Source organism: Aotus nancymaae, unplaced genomic scaffold, assembly GCF_030222135.1.
Source record: "Aotus nancymaae isolate 86718 unplaced genomic scaffold, 86718_ANA_hifiasm-v0.15.2.pri h1tg000001l, whole genome shotgun sequence".
Classification (NCBI taxonomy): domain Eukaryota; kingdom Metazoa; phylum Chordata; class Mammalia; order Primates; family Aotidae; genus Aotus; species Aotus nancymaae.
In genome coordinates this window covers 5,661,273-5,685,135 of record NW_026988412.1, presented here as the reverse complement: position 1 = coordinate 5,685,135, position 23,863 = coordinate 5,661,273, and the positions used below count along the sequence as shown (strand labels likewise).

Here is a 23,863-nt window from a genome sequence, read left to right as displayed (position 1 = left end):
TCGGCCTCCCAAAGTGCTGGGATTACAGGTGTGAGCCACCACGCCTGGCCCTAAACTTTATATATAGTTTACACTTTAAACACTAGAAAAAAAATTACATGGCACATGAAAATAATGCAGAAGTCAACTTTCAGTGTCCATAAGTAAAATTTCGTTGGAATACATTCATGCTCATTTGTGCTGATGTTGTCTCTGGTTATTATTGTGCTGCTATGGCAGAGTTGAAGAGTTGTGCAGACGTGACTCATAAAGCTTAATGTATTATCTGGCCTTTTCCAAAAGTTTGCTAACCCCTGTGCTACTGGCTTCTAATGTTGCTGAATAGAAATATTCTGTCAGTCTAATTATTTTTTCATAGACAGTCTTTTATCAGGTTTTTTTTTTTTTAAAGTTTTCTGTTTGCCTTTAGGGTTTTGTAGTTTTACTACTATATATTTGGAGTTTATTTGTATTTTCTGCTCTGAACTGAGGGTTCATGTCTTTCATCAATACTAAAAATAATTAGCCATTATTTTCAAATGTTTCATTTCTTCTTTTCTGAATTCCCCTAAGACAGATGTTTTTCATTCTGTCTTACATGTGTCTTTGCTGAATTCTGTATTTGCTATTTCTATATGCTTTTTTCTAGATAATTTGTTCATAAGTATCTTCCAGCTTATTCTCTTTATTCTTGTCTGTTTTTAACCCATCCTCTTAGTTTAAATTTTAATAACCACATTTTTTATTTTTAAGTTTCTATTCTTTTTTTAATAATGACCTTCTCTCTTCTCATGACTTTTGTTTCTCTTTCTATATTTTTTTATTATAAATATACTTAGTTTATAGTATGTTTCAGAGTCTATCATCTAAAGTTCTTGGTGACTCCCCTAATACACAGGTAGTATGGATTAGAATGTCAGACCCACTTTAGTCTAGAATTTGGACTTCTTAGCAGGATTTTTGTTTTAATTTCTACCTAGAGCTTTGTGTAGAGAAAGCTTGTCACTTTCTTGGGCTGATAAGTTTAATTTTTCTAGTCCCCTCACTTACCGAGGGGCCCATCCCTCCAAAGTCCCAGGTAGATGCGTGGTTTAACTTTTAATTCTCTCTTTGGAGTGAGGTCCATTCTGTCCCCAAAACCTGTGTCAGATCTGATCACTTCTGAGCCACTGCTCACATCATTGCCACTTGGTTGGAGAATTTCCTTTGCTCTCTTTCTTTCTTCTTTTCTTGCTATCTTTTTACCAAATTCAGTTATCTAATTATACTTTCTTATTTTATTCAGAATTGTTATATACTTGTAGCATTAGTTTATGATATGTTTCACAAACAGGATGTCTCATTCCAATTTTGCTTTCAATTTAAAACCAAAACCAGAATGACAATGTTTATGGCTAGCTTTGACAGGAATCTAGATGTTATTAATCTCTCTTTCATTGTTTTTCCTGTTTTGAGCTCACTGGCTAGTATATAATAAAATGGTTTTCCCTAGGAAGGAAAGAAGTAAAAGAAAAGAGAAGAAATAGAGAGACTTACGGAAATTGAGACAATGAGAGAGAGATTGAAATCGTTTCGTGATCTACTGTTTCTGTCAATAGCATTTTCCAAAGTGTCCTTCTGGAACATTAGATTCTCCACTGTGGCTGTCCTTAGAGATTCTGTTCCAAAAGAGTGGGCTGGATTATACAAAGAAAACGAGTTGCTTTATTATGGAACCTCTCAAAGATATTAATGGGCGTGGTGGCCCTTCAGGAAGCCTATTGCGAGCATTTCCTACACTTAACCGTGGAATTTTTCTAGTCTCAAAATATCTCTCAAGACTGCTGACCTTCAGGGCTTCAGTTTGGAGAACTAACATAGGCAGCAGCTATGACTATTTCCCCAGTAACTCTTGACCACATGCCATTGTGGCCAATTAAATATAAGCGGACCCTGAATCCATAAATAATTCCTTTCAATGTTTTTCCAATTCTATTGTTAGAATTTTTTAAAGCAGCTTTGTTGGAAACAAAGAATATAGTTGCAGAAACTTCTAAACAGGGCAGTTCTCAGAAACTTCATTCTCCTATGGAGGAACATTGGCTGGTTTGCAGTGATAGTCGTCACAGACTGCACCCAGGGGAAAATGTGTCACACCAGTATTCTTATACCATGTTTGCTCTGACCATATGGAAATTGAATTAATGTCCAGTTTTGTGCGTACTATAACCAAACTGACTTGTCATATCAGATTAGTAGTGGACTTTTTTTCTCTCTTTTGGGGACAGGATAAAAAATGTCAGTACTCACTTCTCCAAGAGGAAAGGTAGAAGTTGTTCATTGCCGAAGAACAGAATCACAGGATATTTATTGTATCGAAAGCCTTATTAGAAAATTTACCCACAAGCTGTTTGGGAAGCTAAATATCATCTATCTTCTGTAAGTACATAACTAAGTTCAAGAATGTTCATCAATTTTGGCCAGGTGCAGTGGCTCACATGTGTAATCCCAGCACTTTGAAGAGGCCAAGGTAGGTGGATCAGTTGAGGCCAGGAGTTCAAGACCAGCCTGGCCAACATGGCAAAACCTTGTCTCTACTAAAAATACAATAATTAGGTTGGCATGGTGGCGCATGCCTATAATCCCAGCTATTCAGGAGGCTGAGGTATGAGAATCACTTGAACACAGGAGGCAGAGGCTGCAGTGAGCTGAGATTGTGCCACTGCACTCCAGCCTGGATGACAGAGCAGGACCCTGTCTAAATTGAAGTAAAAAAAAAAAAAAAAAAAAAGAATGTTCATCAATTTTATAACATGCCAGAGAAAGGATCCTACCTTTTTGTCTTTATGGGGCTTATTGTGAGAAAATGGGTCGCTCACTGCACAGTGAAAAAACATGTAGCAAGAAGTCTCTGGGAATGCCAAATCACTATGCCCTATAACACCATGCAAATTGAACGTGTTTCTCATGGGCTCAGCTGCCTCACTCACTAGTGGGCTTATGTAGAACAAGTTAATAATATTAGCTGCCAGATTTTGAGAAATTAGTTTATGTCAGGTGCTGCACTTTGCCAATATTATGCTATTTAATTGTTCTGACATTTCTCTGAGGTGGCCACTATTATGTCCATCTCACAGATGAGAATGGGAGGCTGGCCCAGGTCAAACAGTAAGTGGGAAACCTGGATTTGTTTGTAGCCACTGATGTTAAAATGTTCCTCTGAACTTTAAAATATGCATACATTTGTTTCTTAAAAGATATTTTTCTCTCTGTTTTGTTTGTTTATAGACCTTCTGTGGGCGCCAGAATATAAATATTCTTGAATCTGTTCATCATTATTTTATTTATTTTTGAGACAGAGTCTCACTCTGAGATTGCAGTGGTGCAATCTCAGCTCACTGCAGTCTCCACCTCCCAGGTTCAAGAGATTCTCCTGCCTCAGCCTCCTGAGTAGCTGGGACTACAGGTGCATGCCATCTTGTCTGTTTTTTTGTTGTTGTTGTTTAGTAGAGACTCGGTTTCACCATGTTGGCCAGGCTGGTCTTGAACTCCTGGCCTCAAGTAATCTGCCTGCCTCAGCCTCCCAAAATCTCTGGATTACAGGTGTGAGCCACCATACCCAACCCTGTTCCTCATTATTTTTATTGAAAATATGAAATATCCCAGTATTTTGGATTTCATAAATCTTCATATCAAATACAATTGAAATTTTTAAGCTAAGGCCAGCCTAAGACATTAAAGTTTGTAGTTTCTAACTACCTCCCCCCTGATGAATTTAATATAAATTAGCACAATTTTACTAGAGGCCAGTAGGGCAGTAGTTATAAAATGCTTAAAAAATTAATTATACTAATGAAATGATTTTATTTTTGGCAGTATGGTGGACTAAGTACCTTAAAAATGTCCATTGGATGGAAACAACTAAAATGTTGATATACACAAAAGCTAAGGACTGTGTAGGGAACATTATCAAATTGAAATCAGAAATTTCATTAGATAAACAGGAACCGATGCCAGCTTTGTCCTTGAGGATTTTTGCCACATTCTGTTAATAGTAACTTCATATTTCTGTTTTGACAGCTTTGCAAACACGGAAGGTAACTACTCCCTCCACCTAAGAAGGAAAGCATGTGACCCCTTTGTATGAAATTAGGATGTTCATTGTAGGGGTGAACAAGATATAAACCCACTAAATAAAAATGGACAGTGAGGACTCACTGAGCCTCAGCATGGCATAGAGGGCGATAAAGTCTCTTCTAAAAACTCATAAGCACATATTGATTTGAGATTTATGTTAATTATTTGTGTGGTCCAAAAAAATTTCAAGTAAAGAATTTAATTAAAAATGGTCACAGGCCAGTAGTGTGTCTGGGACACTGGTTGAAATAAATGCAAATCAGGTGTGAAGGGATGCAGCTTCAGCTCAGACTCCAAATAATAACCCCAGATAAAGTTGCAAGGAACATGAGCTCACAGTGAAAAATCATAAACACAAGGAAGCATGTACCATTAGTTAGAACCAATGAGAGAAATTATATAGGAGAATCAATTCCCAAAGACTTCAAATATGAAATTAGGCAATGAATATAAAATAACTATGTTTACTGTGTCTAAAATAAAAAGGTAAGTTTAAAAAGATGACTAAAGAAAAATTCTGGGATGCTGAGGTGGGAGAATCACCTGAGGTCAGGAGTTTGAGACCAATCTGGCTTATATGGCAAAACAGTGTTTCTACCAAAAATACAAAAAATTAGCCAGGAGTGGTGGTGCGCACCTGTAGTTCCAGCTACTCGGGAGGCTGAGGCAGGAGACTCGCTTGAACCTGGCAGATAGAGGTTGCAGTGAGCTGAGATTGCATCACTGCACTCCAGCCTGGGTGACAGAGCAAGACTCCATCTCAAAAAAAAAAAAAATGTTAAAAAAAAATCATAAAAATGAATAATCATGTTTGAACAAAAGTGAAATAGACCATCTAGAAATTAATATGTAATTGAAATGAAAAGCTCAGTGGATGAAGTAATGAGCTAGAGGATCAATACCAGTACATTATCCAGAGTTCAACACCAAGAGAGAGAAAATATATGAATGAAGCATGAGACCTAGTCTAGTTAGACTTCTAGAAGGAGATAATAGGAAGTCAAAGGGTGAGTATTAGAAAAGAGAATGGCTGAGTTTTTCAGAATTGTCGGAAAGCACCACTTCTTACATTTGGAAAACGAAGTGAATCCCAAAGGGGATAAATACACAGAGAAATTCACAACTGAATACATCATAATGGAACAGCAAAACACTACAGCTAAAAAGATCTGAAAAATAAGCGGAAAAAAAGCCAAGTTACCTGCAAATAACTAAAGATTAGACTAATAGATTTCTTAGGAGCCACAATAGTAGCCAGCAGATAGTAGAATATCTTCAATATTGGAGAGAAAAATAATGTCAGTTTAGAATTGTGACATTGTTTCACTCAGTGAAACAATTCCTAGGGGACCTGGGAGAAAATAAATGCATTTTCTGACAAAAACCGAAGTCATTTACCAATAGACTCTGAATGGAGGAAATTCCTCAGAATATGTTCTTGGAAGAACAGAGAATAACAAAAATATGGCACGCATATAGGTAAATCTAAGAAAAAATATGATTTGCATAAAACAATAATATTGATAATGACTATGAGGTATAAACCATAGATAGATCTAAGATATAGGACAAAACTAGCATATAAATTGGGAGGAGCATGATTAGAAAGAAAGAATTCCTCACGTTTTATTCAAGATGAGGGTGTGGTAAGTGGTATACAGACAGGCTCCCCTGGCCCCCATGAGCCACACATCCTGGCACTTACACTTTTTTGTAGTCTGTTCTCACACAGAATCGGCTGGCTCAGTGCAACCGATGGAAAGCAGCAGAAGTGAGACTATATGACTTCAAGTCTAAGTCATAAGAAGTCTTCCCGTTTCCACTGGGTCTCCTGAAGTGCTCCCTCTCAGAACTCAAATGCCGTACTGATAAAAGCTCCAGTCCCATGGGTCCCTGTGGGTGCTTCATTTGACAGCCTCAGCTGAGCGCCCCGCTAGCAACTGCCACCAACTGCCAACCATGCAAGTAAGCCATCTTGGACACTGAGTCTTCAGATGGCTTTAGCCACTGCTGCCATTTGACAGCCTGAGATACTGTGCAAAAATGGCTTAGTTCAACCCAGCCAGCCCACAGAACCGTGGGAGATAATAATTGTTACTTTAAGCCACTAAGGTTTGGGGTAGTTTATTACACATTAGTTGGTAACTGGAACAGATGGTAAAGACTGTTAGGAATATATGTTAACATGGTTAACATCATCATTAAAAGCATAGGCATAGAGATGCTAACTTCTGATCTATAGAGGGAAAAGTAGAATGAGAAATCTAAAATGAACCCTGAATCTAAAAGAGGACAAGAAAAGAGGAAGAAAAAAGAAACAAAAATCTTAGGATGTATTAAAATCACAGAAAAAGGAAATAAACTTTACTATATTAGTAATCAATTCATCTGGACAAAATTCTTCCATTAAAAGATTAAGACGGGCAGATTGGCTGAATACAAAACAGTCATATTCTATTTATGAGACATACCTGATATATAAAGTCACACAAATAAAGTCAAAGTATCAGGAAAAAAGATATGCCACCCAAAATCTCATCTAAGAAAAGGGCTAGTATAGCTATATCAAAAGCAGACAGCATATAGTTCAGGACAAAAACATCCCTACAGATAAAGAGGGTCACTATATCGTGATAAAACTGTTCTTGAGAGAGCTATGACAGCTTTAAACTTACATGCTTCTAACAACACAGTTCTAAAATAGATAAAGTGAAAATCAGTAGAACTGGTAGAGCACTGGAAACTCCCCCACCTCCCTGAGTTCCCCTTGCCTTTTTCTGTCCTTCTCCCTGCTGCAGTTCCCACATTTTCAATCTTTGCTGAGCCTGTGACTCTCCTGACAGAATGTGATGGAAGTGGTGGGGCTGTCCTGGTCCCACACCCAAGCTTAAGATGGCCTGGCAGCAGGGCTGGCCCAGGGGAGGCATGCAAGGCATCCTGGGTACTCGCTCCCAGGTGCAGCCCCTGAGAGTGAGCACCTCCTTCCATTTTTGAACCCTGGGTCCCTCTGGCCTCACCCTAGTTCGAGCCCTTCCTGGAAGCTTTCAGTTTTGTGCCCTTGGGAGTCTTGCACTACCGTGTCTGGCATGTAGCAAAAAATCTGGCTACTCTACTAGACATACCACCCGAAGAGGCCATATTATAAGAGAGAAGCATGCACCTGCATGGAGGAGAATTGAGGAACCCAGCCTCCAGCAAGAAGAAAGGCTCCATGTCACCCTTTTTGGCACAGCCCAGCCCCTTTGAGCCACCCTCACAAAGGCACAAGGCACATATGGGAAAAACCCATCTTAGAGGTTCTCACCCCAACAGATACCCCTACTGTCTGAATTTCTCACCTATAGAATCATGAGCAAATAAAACAGGGTAGCCACTAAATTTGGGATAATCTGTTATGTAGAAATAGATGAACAAAATAGCCAGTCTTAGAGGGAACTTATAACCTTAAATGCTTATAGCAGGAGAGAAGAAAGACCTGAAATAAAGTTCTGAGTTTACCTCTTAAGTTAGAACAAGAACAGTGGAATCAACTCAAGGAAAACAGGAAATAAAGGACAAGAGCACATATTAATGAAAGAGAAAACAAGCATCTGGTAGAGCATAAACAAAGCCAAAAGTTAGTTTTTTAAAAAGCCTAAAGAAAAAAAAAACTTCTGACAAGAATGAGAAAAAAAAAACTTTCAAAGAAATGTGAAAAGGACATAACTACAGATGTTGCTGAGATTAAGCAGGTAATAAAAGGATGTTACAGATCCACAATCCTTTAACCAAATCTCTTGTGACTAGTTATGTTTCAGAATGCAGAATTTTAAAAATTAGTTTCATCCGTTGATGAAATATTATTGAACACCACAAGGGCTGGAGAGATTTCCCATAATTAAACACATTAATATATCTGTGATAAAAATGTAAGAATATTTTATATATGGGATCAAGACTGTAGAGTTACCTCATGTCACTTCAAGTTCAGTTTTGCTGCTTCCAGTTTTTAGGGTTTTATGGATTTAAAGACATGTAGAGTTACCTCATGTCAAGTTTAGTTTTGCTGCTTCCAGTTTTTAGGGTTTTATGGATTTAAAGACATTGAGGACCTGTATAAAAAACTGTGTGCCAATAAATTTGAAAATATGGGGTCCCAGGAAAATTAAGTTTCTTAAAATCAACTTCAGAAATGATAGAAACCTATTAAATTGATGTTAGTTTTAAGTCCTCCCACCAATAAAATAGTAAGCACAACTGCCTTTACAAGCAATCCTACCAAACATTCAGGGTTTGGACATGTCCCAAATAAATGCAAGTTCTTGGGAGCAGAAAGACAGAGAATACTTTTTTTTTTTTTTTTAACTCACGGCTCAGACCTGACAGAGAATACTTTTTATCTCACTTTATGAGGCTAGCATAATGTTAATATCAAAATAAGACAAAGACAGTAAAAGAAAGGAAAGTTAGTGGTCAATCTCACATAGAAAGAGAAATGAAATTAACATTCATGCCTTGCTCATTAACATGGATGTACAAATTCTAAAAAAAAAAAAATGAGGAAAGGAATCTAATAATGAACTAAAAAGATAATACATTATGATTGATCTTGGGATTCAAGGTTGGTTTAATATTAGAAAATTGATCAGTCTAATTCATCAAATTAACAAAGGAGAAAATGTAATCATCTCAATAAACAAAGACAAAATCATTTGATAAAATGCAACATTCTTAGTAATAATTCTTAATAAGAACATAAGAGAAGTCTCATAACATATGTATAAAAACCTTTAAAAAACACCATATGTAATGATATGATATTAAAATAATCCCTGTGTAATATAGAAGGATGCCTGTTGTCATGAGATCCTAGCTCTTGTAGTAAGAGAAAGAAGCAATAAAATGCATTACGATTTGAAAGGAAGAAACAAAATTGTCATTTTTTTGCAGGTGATATATTCTCTACTTAGAAAATTGGAAGAAATATTTATTAGTATTAATACAGAAGTTTAAAATTGCTGGCTATAAAGTCATTGAACAAAAACCCATTGCATTTTTATATACTAACAATGAACAGAAAATATTTTACTATTTACACCCATGCCAAAGAATATAAAGTACCTAGTATACAACAGACAAAGTAACTACAAGCTCATTCTAGAGTAAATTGTCAGTTATTGAAAGACATTAAGGAAAGCCTAAATACAGTAGCCCCACCCCTTATCTGAAGGGAATGTATTCCAAGACCCCCAGTAAATCCCTGAAACTGAGGGTAGTACCACATCTGTTATCAGTCAGAACACATTTTTGTTCATGTCTTCCACCCACAAATGTAATGGCCTTTCCATCTTAACTAAGCATTTGCCATGCACTGTGACCATAACTTCTGTAGTTTGAGGTGCGACAGAAAAACTAGCACAAATGTTTTTTTCTCATTTTCACAATTTTACGGATTAAAGATTTCTTCTCACCCTCAATCTTAACCTCAGCATACAATTTATTTTTTCTCATTAAGTTGAGAATTTTCACCTTTTCACGTAAAGGAAGCCCTTTATGGCTTCTCTTTGTCATATATGAATTTCCAGCATTGCTACTCTTGCACTTTGAACCAAAGCACTCTGATGCAGTGACAGTCAATCTGGTAACAGAGGGCAGTTATCAGATCTAATACTAAGTGACTAATGGGCAGCAGCATCTACAGTGTGGATATACTGGACAATTCCTGGGCAGGATGGGGTGAGATGGCATGAAATTCCATCTTGCTACTCAGCATGGCATGTAATTATAAATTTATAAATTGTTGATTTCTGGAATTTTTCATTCAGTATTTTCTAACTGCAGTTGACTGCAGGTAACTATGAAACTATGGGCCAGGAAACCACAGATAGGTGGGGGGACTACGGTGTATCAAGAGGTATACCACATTTCAGACAGGAACATTCAAATCATGAAGTCAGTTTCCCTCCACCCCCATCAAAATCTTATTTGTCAAACTTAACGAATCTAAATCTATATGGGGAAGCAAAGGTTCAGGATAATCTGAAGGAAGAAAAATAAAGTGGAGAGGCTTGCCAACTAGAGACTCATTGTAGGTACAGTAATCAGTACAGTGTGGCAATTTCCAGGGAACTGACAAAAGACAGATGGAGCAGGATAGAGGTCCGAGAAACAGACCCATATCTATGTGAAAATTTGATGATGGCTTTGTGGGGAAAGGATGTGCCACTCAATAAATGGTGCTGGGAGAGTTTGTTATTCCCATGGAAAAGAAAATCAACCTCGTGTAATACAAAACTTTAAAAAATTAATTCTGGGTGAATTTATGATATAAATGTGAAAAACATCTAACATCGATGACAGAACCTCCTGGATTCCAAATTCATTTATCCAGCTTCCTGGTGAATGCCAACCCTTGGATACCTAGTAGGCACTTCGAACCTAGCATGGTCTTCACCTGCCTTCAGTCCACTCTTCCCACATTTTCCCTATCTCAGTAACTAGCCTTCCCCTTGCTCAGACCCCAAACATTTTTTAAAAAGTTAAAATGAGATCTTTATAACTGAAAGGTTACAATCTACCTTGGAAACCAGCATATTTTCAGAAATAAAAGCAAATTTAAATTTTCCTCCATGTCCTGAAGCTTCCAAAGCAGCTGCTACTAAACCCACGCAGTGTTTCATTGTTTATATTAGGCAACTCCTGTCCCCTGGCCATGCCAACTGCAAGGCTTAATGATTTATAGACATTTTGAAAAAAAATGGTGGTTCTTTTGTGGCCTCTGTGTTTGGTTTTATTTTACTGACTGCCTGTTCAGCCACAGAGATACAGGAATGAATAAAACTGATCGCACCTAAAAATCCAGCTAAGTTTTAGGGCAGAAAATGAGCCAATTGGGCATGGCAGATGAATGGGGAAAGGGCTAGAAGAATCCCCTGCGTCCAGTGCACATAGCACAGTGGCGATGAAGGGGTGGAACCGTGTCCAGGCTGCAGTTCATGCACAGTGGATGTGAGGAAGCTCTGAGGTTTCTGTGTGGTGGTGGTGGTAAATCAAGCAGAAAAGGCAAATGCTGTTTCACTAAGATTTCTATCAAGTATAGTTAAGGAAAATAAGTTTTGGCTATACTTGGAAAATTTCCTAAAGCAGTTGAATAAATGAGGCATTTGCTCTAACGAAAAGAGCTCTAATTTCCATTTTGTGTGAAATACATATGTGGGTGTGCGTGTATTGTTAGGGCTCCTTCAGTTTGGATTTGGCTTATTACAAAGAACAGTTTAAAATCCAGCGTTAAAAAATACACCTTTTCCCTCTACCTTTTCCTCCTCCTCTCTCCCTTTGTTCCCATGATGATTTTTGTCTGTGCTATGGTGGATCTGGTGGCTAAGGGGTAATAAGGAGTGGAAATTGTATACACAAAAGGAAAATGCTACAAAAGTTACTTTTTACAGTCAGTTATTTGGAAATTGTAGTGCATTTTCCTGTTGAAACAAAGTAATTCATGCATGGCTTCCCAGGCCAACCCACAAAAGCATGTTGAGTCTTTAATGTCTATGTGGTATAGTATTGTGCTAATTGTACTATAGAACCCAGCCACCATCCTGAGGTTCCGCTGGATAAATGCATTTCGTTAGAATTGGATTCCAGGAACACATTGTTTTTTGCTTCCCTGAGGGCATGGTGACTGCCCTGTCCCAAGTTCTTGCCCACTCCCTCCTCCCTACTATCACCACTGTCATCAGAGGTGACATGTATAGCGTCTTGTGCATTTTCTCATCTGGTTTAGAGGGAGCACTCTTAGCATGGTACCATAGGTCATGACTCTGGGAGTCTGGGGCAGAGGAGCCCAGAAGACCAAGAGCTGGAGAGAGATGCCTTAGAGGTAGAAGGAGGTGAAGTTCAGTGAGAAGTAGTGGAGCTGCATCCTCCTGCTAAACAGCCCCGTGTGGATATTGTATTCTAGGAAGCTGGGACAGTCTACCGCCTCCTTTCCTTGATAGCCAGTGCTTACATGGGGTCCCTGGGCCAGGTACAGTCCTAGTTCATTCCTCTGTCACTGAGGAGTATGATCATATATGGCTGCTGTGACTTCCTATGAGATGGGACAGAGGCTGTAGGCACTGAGACTGATATCCGCAGCACAATTTTTCCGAAAGATGCTCATACATCTGGTAGCACCCAGGGGGATTTCACTTGCTGCATGCAGGAAAAATTTTTGTTTTAAATGTGACATCTTTATTTTTATAATTACCTTCTATTTATAGCAAGAGATAATGGTTTTCCATTTATGGTAATGATGTAAACTTCCTGTTAAAATTTTAAGCCCAAAGTAAATTGATTTAAAGAAAAAAATACTCAAGCCCCAATGAGGTGCTAAAATAAAAAAAGTAAGAATGAAAAGAAACAAATACAGGAGGTGCTTATGTGTGAAAGACTGCTGTTTGGCGAACTGCTCTAGTAAAAGGGTGCACTATCAAGTGGGAAAACGCAGGCGACAAATAGTATAGGTTATGGGATTCCATTTTGTTAAATTTTTATTATTTATTATTATTATTTTTTGAGATGGAATCTTGCTCTGTCATCCAGGCTGGAGTGCAGTGGTGCGATCTTTGCTTACTGCGGCCTCCACCTGCCGGGTTCAAGTGATTCTCTGCCTTGGCCTCCCAAGTAGCTGGGATTACAGGTGTGTACCACCACACCTGGCTAATTTTTGTATTTTTAGTAGAGTTGGGGTTTCACCATGTTGGCCAGGCTGGTCTCAAACTCCGGGCCTCAAATGATCCGCCCACCTTGGCCTCCCAAAATGCTGGGATTACAGGCGTGAGCTACGGTGCTCGGCCAGATTTCAGTTTTTATTTATGTTTTTATTAATATTATTATTATTTTGAGACGGAGTTTCGCTCTTGTTACCCAGGCTGGAGTGCAATGGCGCGATCTCAGCTCACCGCAACCTCCGCCTCCTGGGTTCAGGCAATTCTCCTGCCTCAGCCTCCTGAGTAGCTGGGATTACAGGCACGCGCCACCATGCCCAGCTAATTTTTTGTATTTTTAGTAGAGACGGGGTTTCACCATGTTGACCAGGATGGTCTCGATCTCTTGACCTTGTGATCCACCCGCCTCGGCCTCCCAAAGTGCTGGGATTACAGGCGTGAGCCACCGCGCCCGGCCTCAGATTTCAGTTTTAAAAACACATGATGTACATTTCAATATATAGTTACCCTCACAAAAAATAAGTCTGGAGAGACAGAAACCAAGGTATTGACAGTGGTTGGTTATCTATGAAAGGTGGGTATAAAGGTGATTTTCCAAATTATGTATTTTTTCTCTTCTTGCTTAGATTTTCTCATTCTTGTCTGCACTGACAATGTATTCCTTCTGTGATAAAAACGTACCTGGAAAGCCCATGTCACTTTCTGTCCACCCCATCATCTCCTCTCCACCTCTTCCTCCAGTTATATGCTTGCTTCTTCCTGTTCTTCTCAAGAAGAAACATGGGTAACTGCTGCCTTGTTTGTGTTTTGAATGAATGTTTAATTATTTCTTCCTCCAACTTAAGATGCCAGTAAATTTCATTTCACTGAGAAAGTAAAAAATGCATTTAAATTGATGCACAAATGGTTCTTGGTGTGGTAAACTGTATGCTGCCTTTAAGTGTCTTTAAGTCTTGCTGCCTTGATGAGCCACAACACAGGGTCACAGTTGGGAGTGATCGTCAAGATAGTCCCTCTGAGACAACCACCAGAATAAGACTGGATGGCCTGCTTCTCCTCCCTTCACTTTATCAATAAGCCCAGGTACATGGACTCACAGTTTGGAGGAATTGCTTGGGAATGGTAACCGAGATGGAGCTGAACTCTTAAGCTTTACCACTGTGCATAGGTAACTCATTCATCCTAGTTTGCCCAGGACTCACATTGTTTAAGCCATGAAAGTCCTATATCTTGGGCACTCCCAGTCCTGGGTAAAGAGGGACACTTGGCCACCCTAACCATAGATGTTTAGGCCATCACAGTGGTATTGTCAACATGGAGAGGATAGGGAAAATTGTGCAGTGAAGTATCTTCCTAGCCAGTCTCCAAGGGAAAGGTAGTAGATGCTCAATATCATAAATGTAATACCTTTCTAACGAAATGTAATTTTAAATACAAGTTTAGTTGACAGAACCACTTGCCCTGAACGATATACCCCAAAGTTGCTGCAATATCATTCCCACCTTTTGCATTATCAGACCTCATGTAGTGGCAGCTCAGCTCCAGTAGCCTGAGGAAAAAAAGTGACACGTCCTTACCTTACATTTTGTAATCTTATTCATGTTTGCAATTTTAATCATTTCTGCAGAGAAAAGGCAAACCTTGCTGTTACCCTCTGCAATGACAAGGAGGAGATCATGGCTCAGGCCACCTTCCTGGACTACCCCAACTGGAATGTTGCCAAGCAGGATGACTGGGTGTCCGTGTTCCGGGAGCTGGACAGTGATATCCCATGCACAGTAAGAAATCACATCCAGTGCTTATTAGAACGTGCTGAAACTTAAGGGGAAGTTCTGTATTTGTAATTATGTCCTTCCACATTTTGGACTGAGCAGTGTATGACATCATGACAGTTAAAAGTGAAGGGAGCTGGTGGGGAGGAATGGAGGGCTGAGAGTAGTGCCGGCGGGGATAGGAAAGGGCAGGGAGTAGCCAAGTCTGCAGCCACTGGCAAGGCCCAGATCATGCTCCACTAATGAGGGCAGGGGAGGAATTAGTGGAAGTGTCAGACGTGTACTTCCAGGTCTCATGTTCTCCAGGTGTCAGTGTCCAAGGTTGTTGACCTGCCGTCAACACACTTACACTTGTAAAAATGACAGCAGAGCCTCAGACTTCTGTCACACTCTATAATTTTCAAAGTTCCCTCATGGACCTTGGCTCATTTGATGTCTTCTAGCTGCCAGCACATGACAACCTGTTGGCCAGCAGACACTAGGTTAGTGGTTCCCAGGAGTCTGGCCTGGGCACCTGATGCCAAGTGTGAGCTTTCCCTGCATGCAGCTTGCCAGAGCCAGGCCAGAGGCAGGCCTCAGTTTTTGTGGAGCGCCAGAGGCTGCAACTCTGGGCAGCACCCTGGCCTTGTGGTGGAACTCTGCAGCATGTCCCCAGAGCTCTGATGTCAGAAGAAAGGGAGTGCTAATTGAGTATGTGAGCAAATTCACCCCTTTTGCATGTATGTGAGTGTGCACACATGCACGCCTAAGCAAATTATTCAGCATTAATTTCGCTAGATGGTACCTTTCGCTCATCTTTTGTGCTCCCTCCTGACCCTGCCACTCTGTATACCCAAGGACCATTGTCAGAAAAATTATCCCAAACTTGGAAATAGACCAGACAGATTATTTCAGTCCAGTGCTTGCACCTTTGATTGACTAGCCTGTTTTACTATTCTGTAGGAATGGCAATTAGCCTGTAGGTTTTTGTCTATTAGGATGTAAAGAATTCCTGTCTGGGAGGAGCTAACCTCAAAGGTTATGGTTTATTGTCTTATAGGGTGTGACCTATTTGGTATCTAATCCAGCAATCTTATTCTTACCTTTTCCTAGTAAATCACTTGAAGTATCCAGCTCTTCAAGTGCAAAGAATCATTTTTCTCATCTTACTGGTTGCCACATTAACTGATGAGTTGCAGTTGAATAAACCTTGGATAGGTGTTTATTTTATATTTGCATTAGGGTTATGATTTTACCTTTCTGAAAATTATAAATTAATACTCTTATTCATAAACACATTTTCCTTTTATTTCTTTTCAAGCTATCTCCTATGACAGTACAGAGCTGGGCTGTCCAATGTGGTAGCTACCAGCCATATGTAACTAATGAGCACTTGAAATGTAGCTAGTCTGAATCGAGGTGTTCTGTAAGTATAAAATATGCCAGATTTCAAATACTTAGTAGAAAAAAAGAGTGTAAAATATCTCACTAATAATTTTTTTAATGATTACTTGTTAAAATGATACTAATTTGAATATATTAGATTAAATATTAAATATTCAAAATCAATTCACCTGTTTATCTTTATTCATTTTAGATGTATCTCCTAGAAAATTTGAAATGACACTTGTGGCTTGCATCACTTTTCTGTTTGATGTCACCAGTGTAGAGCCTTAAGGCTTAATGTATTACCTATCCCAGGAGGTATTTGTAGCTCAAGTAATGATTTTTATCTTCAAGCTAAAATAAATCTTGAATTGTAATATTTCTGATGGAAGAAAGAATTTGAGAGACAAATCAAGCAAGTAATAAGCCATGTGCTCCTAAGGCTAGTCCTACTCAGCATGTAAGACAGATGTTGAGTGAGATTATTGTGGGATTAAATGAGTGAATAGCTCTCTGCTCCTTTCTCCGCCATCCTGGTGTGTGCTTTACTCCGTTTCTTGCCATGTCTTCTCACAAGACTTTCAGGATTAAGCGATTCCTGGCCAAGAAACAAAAGCAAAATCGTCCCATTTCCCAGTGGATTCGGATGAAAACTGGTACTAAAATCAGGTACAACTCCAAAAGGAGACACTGGAGAAGAACCAAGCTGGGTCTATAAGAAATTACACATGCAATGGCACACATATTTATGCTGTCTGAAGGTCACAATCATGTTACCAAATCAAGCTGAAAAATGTCGCTGCTATCTGGAGAAGTTTGAAACAGTTTCCTCTCTGGATCTGTTATGAAGGCATTAGTTAGTACAAGCTACAGTGCTTCCTCCTTTACTCATTTTTTTTTTTTTTTACTGCATTTTAGGTTTTGGGGTACATGTGAAAAACATGCGAGATTGTTGCATAGGTGCATACATGGCAGTGTGATTTGCTGCCTTCCTCCCCTTCACCTATATGTGGCATTTCTCCCCATGTTATCTTTCCCCAACTCCCCACCCCCCGCTGTTCCCCCTCTACTCCCCCTCAACAGACCCCAGTGTATAATGCTCCCCTCCCTGTGTCCATGTGTTCCCATTGTTCAACACCCGTCTATGAGTGAGAACATGCGGTGTTCGATTTTGTGGTCTTGTGTCAGTTTGCTGAGAATGATGGTTTCCAGGTTCATCCATGTCCCTACAAAGGATGCGAACTCATCGTTTTTGGTGGCTGCATAATATTCCATGGTGTATATGTGCCACATTTTCCTTGTCCCATCTATCATCAATGGGCATTTGGGTTGGTTCCAGGTCTTTGCTATTGTAAACTATGCTGCAATGAACATTCGTGTGCATGTGTCCTTATAGTAGAACGATTTATAATCGTTTGGATATATACCCAGTAATGAGATTGCTGGGTCAAATGGAATTTCTATTTCTAGGTCCTTGAGGAATCGCCACACTGTCTTCCACAATGGTTGAACTAATTTACATTCCCACCAACAGTGTAAAAGTGTTCCTATTTCTCCACATCCTCTCCAGCATCTGTTGTCTCCAGATTTTTTAATGAGCGGCGTTCTAACTGGTGTGAGATGGTATCTCAATGTAGTTTTGATTTGCGTTTCTCTAATGACCAGTGATGATGAGCATTTTTTCGTATGTTTGTTGGCCTCATGTATGTCTTCTTTTGTAAAGTATCTGTTCATATCCTTTGCCCACTTTTGAATGGGCTTGTTTGTTTTTTTCTTGTAAATCTGTTTTAGTTCATTGTAAATTCTGGATATCAGCCCTTTGTCAGGTGGGTAAGCTGCAAAAATTTTTTCCCATTCTGTTGCTTGCCGATTCACTCTATTGACTGTTTCTTTTGCCGTGCAGAAGCTGTGGAGTTTGATTAGGTCCCATTTGTCTATTTTGGCTTTTGTTGCCAATGCTTTTGGTGTTTTGGTCACGAAGTCCTTGCCTACGCCTATGTCCTGAATGGTTTTGCCTAGGTTTTCTTCTAGGGTTTTTATGGTGTTAGGTCCTGTGTTTAAGTCTTTAATCCATCTGGAGTTAATTTTAGTGTAAGGTGTCAGGAAGGGGTCCAGTTTCTGCTTTCTGTGTGTGGCTAGCCAGTTTTCCCAACACCACTTATTAAACAGGGAATCCTTTCCCCATTGCTTGTTTTTATCAGGTTTGTCAAAGATCAGATGGTTGTAGATATGTTGTGTTGCCTCCGAGGCCTCTGTTCTGTTCCATTGGTCTATATCTCTGTTTTGGTACCAGTACCATGCTGTTTTGATTACTGTAGCCTTGTAGTATAGTTTGATGTCCAGTAGTGTGATGCCTCCCGCTTTGTTCTTTTTGCTTAGAATTGACTTGGCTATGCAGGCTCTCTTTTGGTTCCATATGAAGTTTAAGGTGGTTTTTTCCAGTTCTGTGAAGAAGGTCATTGGTAGCTTGATGGGGATCGCATTGAATCTGTAAATTACTTTGGGCAGTATGGCCGTTTTTATGATATTGATTCTTCCTAACCATGAACATGGAATGTTTCTCCATCTGTTTGTGTCCTCTCTTATTTCGTTCAGCAGTGGTTTGTAGTTCTCCTTGAACAGGTCCTTTATGTTCCTTTTTAGTTGTATTCCTAGGTATTTTATTCTCTTTGTAGCAATTGTGAATGGCAGTTCATTCTTGATTTGGCTCTCTTTTAGTCTGTTATTGGTGTATAGGAATTCTTGTGATTTTTGCACATTGATTTTGTATCCTGAGACTTTGCTGAAGTAGCTTATCAGTTTCAGGAGATTTTGGGCTGAGACGATGGGGTCTTCTAGATATACAATCATGTCGTCTGCAAATAGAGACAATTTGACTTCCTCCTTTCCTAATTGAATACCCTTTATTTCTTTTTCTTGCCTGATTGCTCTGGCTAGAACTTCCAGTACTATATTGAATAGGAGTGGTGAGAGAGGGCATCCTTGTCTAGTGCCAGATTTCAAAGGGAATGCTTCCAGTTTTTGCCCATTCAGTATGATATTGGCTGTTGGTTTGTCATAAATAGCTTTTATTATTTTGAGATACGTTCTGTCGATACCTAGTTTATTGAGGGTTTTTAGCATAAAGGGCTGTTGAATTTTGTTGAAGGCCTTCTCTGCATCAGTTGAGATAATCATGTGGTTTTTGTCTTTGGTTCTGTTTATGTGGTGAATTACATTTATAGACTTGCGTATGTTGAACTAGCCTTGCATCTCCAGGATGAATCCTACTTGATCATGGTGGATAAGCTTTTTGATGTGCTGTTGCAATCGGCTTGCCAGTATTTTATTGAAGATTTTTGCATCTATGTTCACATGGATATTGGCCTGTAGTTTTCTTTTCTTGTTGAGTCTCTGCCAGGTTTTGGTATCAGGATGATGTTGGTCTCATAAAATGATTTGGGAAGGATTCCCTCTTTTTGGATTATTTGGAATAGTTTCAGTAGGAATGGTACCAGTTCCTCTTTGTATGTCTGGTAGAATTCGACTGTGAACCCATCTGGACCTGGGCTTTTTTTGGGTGGTAGACTCTTAATTGCTGCCTCGACTTCAGACCTTGTTATTGGTCTATTCAGGGTTTCAACTTCTTCCTGGTTTAGGCTTGGGAGGAGGCAACTGTCCAGGAATTTATCCATTTCTTCCAGGGTTTCTAGTTTATGTGCATAGAGTTGTTTGTAATAATCTCTGATGATGGTTTGAATTTCTGTGGCATCTGTGGTGATATCCCCTTTATTGTTTTTTATTGCATCTATTTGGTTATTCTCTCTTTTCTTTTTTATTAATCTGGCTAGTGGTCTGTCTATTTTGTTGATCTTTTCAAAAAACCAGCTCCTGGATTTATTGATTTTTTGAAGGGTTTTTCATGTCTCTATCTCCTTCAGTTCTGCTCTGATCTTAGTTATTTCTTGTCTTCTGCTAGGTTTTGAGTTTTTTTGATCTTGCTCCTCTAGCTCTTTCAATTTTGATGATAGAGTGTCAATTTTAGATCTCTCCTTGCTTCTCATGTGGGCACTTATTGCTATATATTTTCCTCTAGAGACTGCTTTAAATGTGTCCCAGAGATTCTGGTATGTGGTGTCTTCGTTCTCGTTGGTTTAGAAGAACATCTTTATTTCTGCCTTCATTTCATTATTTATCCAGTCAACATTCAAGAGAAAGTTGTTCAGTTTCCATGAAGCTGTGCGGTTCTGGGTTGGTTTCTGAATTCTGAGTTCTAACTTGATTGCACTGTGGTCTGAGAGACTGTTATGGTTTCCGTTCTTTTCCATTTGCTGAGGAGTGATTTACTTCCAATTATGTGGTCAATTTTAGAGTAGGTGTGATGTGGTGTTGAGAAGAATGTATATTCTGTGGATTTGGGGTGGAGAGTTCTGTAAATGTCTATTAGGTTTGCTTGGTCCAGGTCTGAGTTCAAGTCCTGGATATCCTTGTTAATTTTCTGTCTCATTGATCTGTCTAATATTGACAATGGTGTGTTGAAATCTCCCACTATTATTGTGTGGGAGTCTAAGTCTCTTTATAAGTCATTAAGAACTTGCCTTATGTATCTGGGTGCTCTAGTATTAGGTGAATATATATTTAGGATCATTAGCTCTTCTTGTTGCATTGATCCTTTTACCATTATGTAATGTCCTTCTTTGTCTCTTTTGATCTTTGTTGCTTTAAAGTCTATTTTGTCAGAGATGAGAATTGCAACTCCTGCTTTTTTTTTGCTCTCCATTTGCTTGGTAAATCTTCCTGCATCCCTTTATTTTGAGCCTTTGTGTATCCTTGCATGTGAGATGGGTTTCCTGGATACAGCACACTGATGGGTTTTGGCTTTTTATCCAATTTGCCAGTCTGTGTCTTTTGATTGGGGCATTTAGTCCGTTTACATTTAGGGTTAATATTGTTATGTGTGAATTTGATCCTGCCATCTTGATGCTAGCCGGCTGTTTTGCCTGTTGGTTGATGCAGATTCTTCATTGTGTTGATGCTCTTTACCATTTGGTGTGTTTTTGGAGTGGCTGGTACTGGTTGTTCTTTTCTATGTGTAGTACCTCTTGCCGGAGCTGTTGTAAAGCAGGTCTGGTGGTGATGAAATCTCTGAGTACTTGCTTGTTCACAAAGGATTTTATTTTTCCTTCACTTATGAAGCTTAGTTTGGCTGGATATGAAATTCTGGGTTGAAAGTTCTTTTCTTTAAGGATGTTGAATATTGGCCACCACTCTCTTCTGGCTTGTAGGGTTTCTGCTAAGAGATCTGCTGTGAGTCTGATGGGCTTCCCTTTGTGGGTAACCCGACCTTTCTCTCTGGCTGCCCTTAGTATTTTCTCCTTCATTTCAACCCTGGTGAATATGACGATTATGTGCCTTGGGGTTGCTCTTCTTGAGGAATATCTTTGTGGTGTTCTCTGTATTTCCTGGACTTGAATATTGGCCTGCCTTGCTAGGTTGGGGAAGTTTTCCTGGATAATATCCTGAAGAGTATTTTCCAGCTTGGATGCATTCTCTTCGTCACATTCAGGTACACCTATTAAGCGTAGATTAGGTCTTTTTGCATAGTTCCATATTTCTTGTTGACTTTGTTCATTCCTTTTTACCCTGTTTTCTCTAATCTTGCCTTCTCATTTTATTTCATTGAGTTGATCTTCGACCTCTGATATCCTTTCTTCTGCTTGGTCAATTCGACTGTTGAAACTTGTGCATGCATCGTGAAGTTCTCGTGTTGTGTTTTTCAGCTCCATCAATTCACTTATATTCCTCTCTAAGTTGTCCATTCTTGTTAGCATTTCGTCAAATCTTTTTTCAAGGTTCTTAGTTTCTTTGCATTGGGTTAAAACATGTTCTTTTCACTCACGGAAATTTCTTATTACCCACTTTTTGAAGGCTGATTCTGTCATTTCATCACACTCATTCTCCATCCAGTCTTGTTCCCTTGCTGGTGAGGAGTTGTGATCCCTTGTAGGAGGAGAGGTGTTCTGGTTTCGGGTGTTTTCATCCTTTTTGTGCTGGTTTCTTCCCATCTTTGTGGATTTATCCACCTGTCAGCTTTGTAGTTGTTGGCTTTCTGATTGGGTCTCTGAGTGGATGTCCTGTTTGTTGTTGATGAAGTTATTTCTGTTTCTTATTTTTCCTTTTAACTGTCTGGGCTCTCTGCTGTAGGACTGCTGAGGTCCACTCCAGGCCCTGCTTGCCTGGGGATCACTTGCAGCAGCTGCCGAACGGTAAAGGTTGCTACCAGTTTCTTCTTCTGCTTTGTCCCAGAAGGATACCTGCCAAATGTCAGTCTGAGCTCTCCTTTATGAGATGACTCTTTGGATATATGGGGTCAGGGAGCTGCTTGAGGAAACAGTCTGTCCTTTATATTATCTCAGGTGCTGAGCTGTGAGCCCTGTTGTTCATTCAGAGCTGCTGGGCCAGTAAATTTAAGTCTGCAGCAGCAGGACTCATAAACCCCCCTTTTTTTTTCCCAGGTGTTCTGTCCCAGGGAGTTAGGGCTTTATGAGTTTCCGCTGTGCTGCTGCCTTTTTTTTTTCTTCAGGGCTGCCCTGCCCACAAGGAGGCAGCCTAGTCACTCTCAGCCTGCAGAGGCTTCACTGAGCTGCTGTGGGCTCCGCCCAGCTGCTGTGTGAACTTCCCTGCAGTTCTGTTTATATGGGTGTAGTTAGAACTGCTTCCGCTATGTTGGCCTGCCTCTGTAATGACGGACTCTCTCTGTAATGGCGGGTTGCCTCAGCAACGGCAGGCTGCCTCAGTAATGGCGGACACCCCTCCCCCCAGAGCTGGACCATCCCGGGTTCAGCTGTGCTTGCTGTGAAACTCTCAACCCTGAGCGTTTCCAATTGCTGTTTTTTTGTTTTTGTTCTTGTTTTTGTGGGGGTGGGATCAGCCAACCCTGATCACCTGGCTCCCTGTCTCAGAGCCTTTTGTTTTTTAGTTGAATGGTTGGCTCTCTCCCAGGTGTCCTGGTCGCCTGTTGAATAGGCGCCAGGATCTGTGTGATTTCCCATGCGACGATCCACTGTGCCAGCTGAAACCATGGCTCTTAGATCCATGATGCTTTTTTTGCCCGGGAATCTCCTGGCCTGGCTCCCTGTTTCAGCTCTCCTTGCTGGCTAAGTGGGAACACAGTCCCGTTTACTCTGCACTGGGAGTCAGTGTGCAGGGGCACAGGCAAAACAGCCGCGCCAGCCAAAACAGCCACCCTGGCAACCCGTGGGGCTCCTCCGCCTGAGAATCTCCTGGTCCGTGGGCAATAAAAATCCGTCTGGAAATGCAGCGTCCACTCACCCTCTGCACTTTCACTCGGAGCTGTAATCCCGAGCTGCATCTAACCGGCCATCTTGGAACTCCTCCCCCATTACTCATGTTAAAAAAAAAAAAAAAAAAAAAAGAAGGCTTTGGTTGCCTGGGTTCAGTAATAAATATGTGAGACCTTTCATGTCTAAAAAAAAAAAAAAAAAAAAAAAAAAGTGAGTGAATGCATAGCAAGTGCTTAAAATCATGTGTCGTCATAGTTATCTGGACTTTTGGGGTTTGTGTTGTTTGCCTTTTGGGAGTTTTCAAGCTCATGAATCAAAACATGGTTTTCCTCTTGCCCTTTTAGGCAATGTAACAATTCTTTCCGAGTGCTTTTGAGTTATACACCATCCAACAGAAGTGGGGGTAAGGCACAGAGAAGTGTCTTTGCTCTCCCAAAGCTGTCTAGAATACTACTCAAAAAAACAAGAAACCTAGGCAGCACCCTGCTGTGCTGATATAGGTGCCAGTAACACCCTCACCAGTCAACCAGGCAACATCTGCCTATTTCCAGAATTTGAAGATTTGTTTGTAAGCACAGGGGTACAAAGCTGAGTGGACCAATGTGTGGATGTTTGAACTACTACTTATTATTTAGACCACTTAAAATGTCTGCAGAAGGAT

At 40.0% G+C, this 23,863-nt stretch overlaps 2 protein-coding genes across 3 annotated transcripts in view; both read left to right on the top strand.

Annotated features, from left to right (window-relative positions):
- Positions 1-2,044: 2,044 nt before the first annotated feature.
- CFAP61 (cilia and flagella associated protein 61) overlaps positions 2,045-23,863 on the top strand; it is a 298,775-nt gene continuing 276,956 nt past the window's right edge. For both annotated transcript variants that reach the window (XM_064375353.1, XM_064375325.1), the window contains exons 1-2: positions 2,045-2,397; positions 14,410-14,560. In XM_064375353.1, the coding sequence (XP_064231423.1) occupies positions 2,255-2,397; positions 14,410-14,560 (294 nt within the window). In that variant the 5' untranslated portion in view covers positions 2,045-2,254. The remainder of the gene's footprint in view (positions 2,398-14,409; positions 14,561-23,863) is intronic.
- LOC105724675 (large ribosomal subunit protein eL39-like) lies at positions 16,482-16,637 on the top strand. Its single transcript, XM_012463446.2, has one exon. It carries the CDS (start codon positions 16,482-16,484, stop codon positions 16,635-16,637), a length of 156 nt encoding a protein of 51 aa, XP_012318869.2.

Excerpts from the sequence above, each read along its gene's own strand:
- LOC105724675 (XM_012463446.2), top strand. The coding sequence starts at position 16,482 with ATGTCTTCTCACAAGACTTTCAGGATTAAGCGATTCCTGGCCAAGAAA.